This window comes from Phaethon lepturus, unplaced genomic scaffold (genome assembly GCF_000687285.1).
Source record: "Phaethon lepturus isolate BGI_N335 unplaced genomic scaffold, ASM68728v1 scaffold4389, whole genome shotgun sequence".
Classification (NCBI taxonomy): Eukaryota; Metazoa; Chordata; class Aves; order Phaethontiformes; family Phaethontidae; genus Phaethon; species Phaethon lepturus.
This window is the reverse complement of record NW_010561066.1, coordinates 41,332-44,704: the sequence shown is the minus strand read 5'-3', so window position 1 is coordinate 44,704 and position 3,373 is coordinate 41,332. Positions and strand designations below refer to the sequence as shown.

At 40.8% G+C, this 3,373-nt stretch overlaps 1 protein-coding gene across 1 annotated transcript in view; it reads right to left on the bottom strand.

Annotated features, from left to right (window-relative positions):
- The window catches only part of LOC104626036 (neuronal acetylcholine receptor subunit alpha-7-like), a 34,557-nt gene that overhangs the window by 727 nt on the left and 30,457 nt on the right, over nucleotides 1–3,373 (bottom strand). Inside the window, exon 10 of the mRNA XM_010293848.1 lies at nucleotides 2,846–2,866. Coding sequence (XP_010292150.1) covers nucleotides 2,846–2,866 — 21 coding nt within the window. The remainder of the gene's footprint in view (nucleotides 1–2,845; nucleotides 2,867–3,373) is intronic.

Sequence of the window (3,373 nt, the reverse complement as noted above, 5' to 3'; positions counted from 1 at the left end):
AGGATGACACGGACCTGTAAGAGAGTGATCAGAACAGAAATAAAGTGAACTTTTGTGCATTTTAAAAGTTTTTGAAACATTGTGTGACTATTATTAGTTTGTAAGGTCCTTTAGAAAGACTGCCTGCCTTTTGTGTTCTCCAGCTGTCTGCTTTCAAATGTTTTTTGGGGTCTGACTTCTTCCCAAGAATGACCTTTCTTTGGATACGTCTTCAGAATAGAGGTGTTCAATGCCCACTTAGTTTATAAAGCAGCAGAGGTGTGAAATCTCACTTCACAAAATGGTTCTTAGTCCTATCTTTAGCAAAAAATCCAAGATCTTTGTAATTGAGCAGAGGGCAAAAAATCCACTGCATGTTTTTCAGTTATTTCTCAGATAGCATGGAGAGAGACACAGTTAAAATATTTCGTGGGCAAATGTTTAGATTTTGCTGAAAAAATACCCTATATGACAGACTAACAGCTGTTTTTAGCACATTCTCCACCCCCATCTCTACTGTTTAAGTCTAAATAAACAGCCTTGGTTGTTGGTGGTTTTTTTTTATTTGAAAGCCATTTTAATACTCCTTTGAAGAGTTCTGCCACATAATAAAGTAGGCCTTTATTCAAAAGTAAATCAATTAAATTGCGCAGTTCAAAATCTGAATGCTACTATTAATTGCTGTCATTTCCTTGTGCTCTGGTGTACAATTGCTCCGGCACATCGTGAGAGAGCTTGAACCTGCACATGGCAGATCGTGCCCCATAGGTTTCTTGTCAGTCATCAAATGAGCTAACTCCAGAGAACGCATCCAGCATTTTTCCCGGTGAATTGATCTTCAGACGTGTTGCCTGAAATCTGAGCCTGCTGTGATTCCTATTGTTAACATTGTTTGCTGTGAAAGACAGCAAAAACTCTGTGAAATCTGTAACATCTTGTGTGAAGGAAGCAAACTAAATCAGTAAAATCTTGTAATTATAAAGTCCTTCAGGTATTGTGTATGCAAAATGGACTTTTGCAATGTGTTTGTGAGAGTCCCTCCGGGAAGATAGGTGGCCTTTTTAATGACTTTGTCATTCTGGTTGCAAGTCTAATGATCTATGTCCAGGGGAGAACAGACGTGACCTCTGATTTCACTTCTGAGCCATGGCTTGGGACTCCCTGTGTGATCCTGTGCCACTCCACCCATGCAGGGTGAGTTGTCTCCTGTGTTTGCACAGTACAGATGCAGGGATGGGGAAATTATAGCTAACAGTTTGAGTTGCTGCTGTAATGACAAGCATAATTTCAGAAAGGAAGAGGTATTAGTTACCACAGGTGGGAATAATAATAGTAAGAGCCAAAACCAATTACCAGTGGGAGATGGTTACACAATTTTTAAATTCTGCAGTGAGAGCTCTTCTGGGTCACAGGCCCATGCCATTTTCTGTGAGCCTTTCTGCTTCTCTCCCACTAATGAATATTTTATTCTTCATCCTGAAAGAGTATTTTCCTGAGGTTCATATTATTCTGCTTTCATTGGGGTCTTTAAATATTTCATTATTTCCTCCATGGTCACCACAGACAAATAGAAAACTATAATGTAGCAGCTTAAAATATCTATCTTGGATTTAATTTAACTTACTTAATTACAATGTCCTCTGACTGCTTATAGACACAAAATGGAACATCATGGAACAAAATAAAGGTCTTAATTGCTAGCAATACATCAACAGTGTCAGTGGCAAAGGGGAGAAATTAATTCTCCACTACTCTGAAATTCCAAAATACTAAACCAGACAAACTTTCTTATTACAGAATACTAATATGTCTGCCCTAGTTCTGGGAGAAGACATGAGGTGAAAAAGCTTTATCCTACAGGAATGCTACTTTTTTTTTCCAAGACAAAACGTTTACTCATTAGGGAAATTGCATTTATAAATGCAGTCAAACCCATTTCGCATAGAAAAATACATACACAGAAGACAGCAACACAGCTTTTAGTTTGCTTGAACTTCCAAATGCCTCATTTCCTTGAAAACAGACACTCAGGCATCAATCTGTTCTTGCCATACCAATCCATTCAGGAGACAGCTGCAGCATGGGGGTTATTGGAAAACAGCCCGAGCATGATGGTATGAATCTGTGTTCTCACCTGCATTATCATATCTGGGTTTCTGTGAAGGAAGGACACAGGCAGAGCTTCCCTCAGACATCAAGAGCCTAACTCTGCTGTGACTCTGTCCACCAAGGTTGTCCCCTAACCATAATATAGCTGTGCTGCTAGCTCTCATCATAGCCAGCTGCCTGGCCTAGTCCAGAGCGGGGAGTCTCCAGTTAAAGCTCTCCTGATAAGGGGCATCAGCACGTGAGCAAATCTGTGTATGTACAGGTTTAAAGCATATCAAAAGAAAAGCATGAAACCTAACAAACTTGATTTACGCACAGCAAAGAGACAGAGCACTCTTGCTTTCTCTCACAAAACCCTTTCTTCTCTCTGTACTTGGTCTCTCCATGTCTCTCACCTATGCAACATTCTTGGTTGTTCGCAGAGGCAGGTCAATGGAGCTGTAACCCGTGCCTGATATTATGTACTCCCAACCTGCTCCTTAAATGGACTTTCTTTAGTGTCTTTTCCATGATAGCTCAGCAGACATTATCAAAAGTGTGAAGTAGCCAGCAGCTCTCACATCTCAGCTGTGTAGTCCACAAAACCCCTGAACTGAACAACTCATATTTAAACGCCTCTCTTGGAAAAAGTTGGCTTCAGTAAGTCATCAAATGTTAACAGACAGGAAGGCACAATCCTCAGCAGTGGAGCAAGGGAAGAAGTGAGCACCTACAGATAGACTAAATACTAACACGCTCATCTCTTCGTTCTTCTGGTTCGAAGTCCAAGCACAGAGCCCTTGAGAGACAGGTAGGGAAAAGAAGGTGCTCAACTGTAAGCAGTTTAGAAAGCAGGTGTTTAGGCAATGCAGTCAGTTAAATCTTCTAGGTTTGGAGCTGCTCCCACGCAAGCCCAATGTATTCCCCTACAACTTACTCCAGCAGCTAATTCCATTTAAGCAGGAGGTGAGAACAATCCTGTAACAATACCAAATTAATCCTGGTTACAGCTTTGCAATAAATTGATGTCTGGCTTTGCCAGGATGAGAAAGCTGTGGGAAGTAGCAGGTGGGGAATCTGCTGGGACTGGAATTGCAGAGAACAAATTTCAGGTAAGCAATTTCTTTCTCTCTACAGATGGCTATCTTAGATTCCTGGTTTAAAAATCTTTCAGGGTGTCTCTGTAAGAAACATCTGACATAGGTAGACAGGAAAGAAAAAATAAATGGAGGCTTTGCTATGAATTCTAATGACCGAGCCTTGCCCATAGCTTACAGAGGATTAATACCCACTTTTGTGGGGTCAG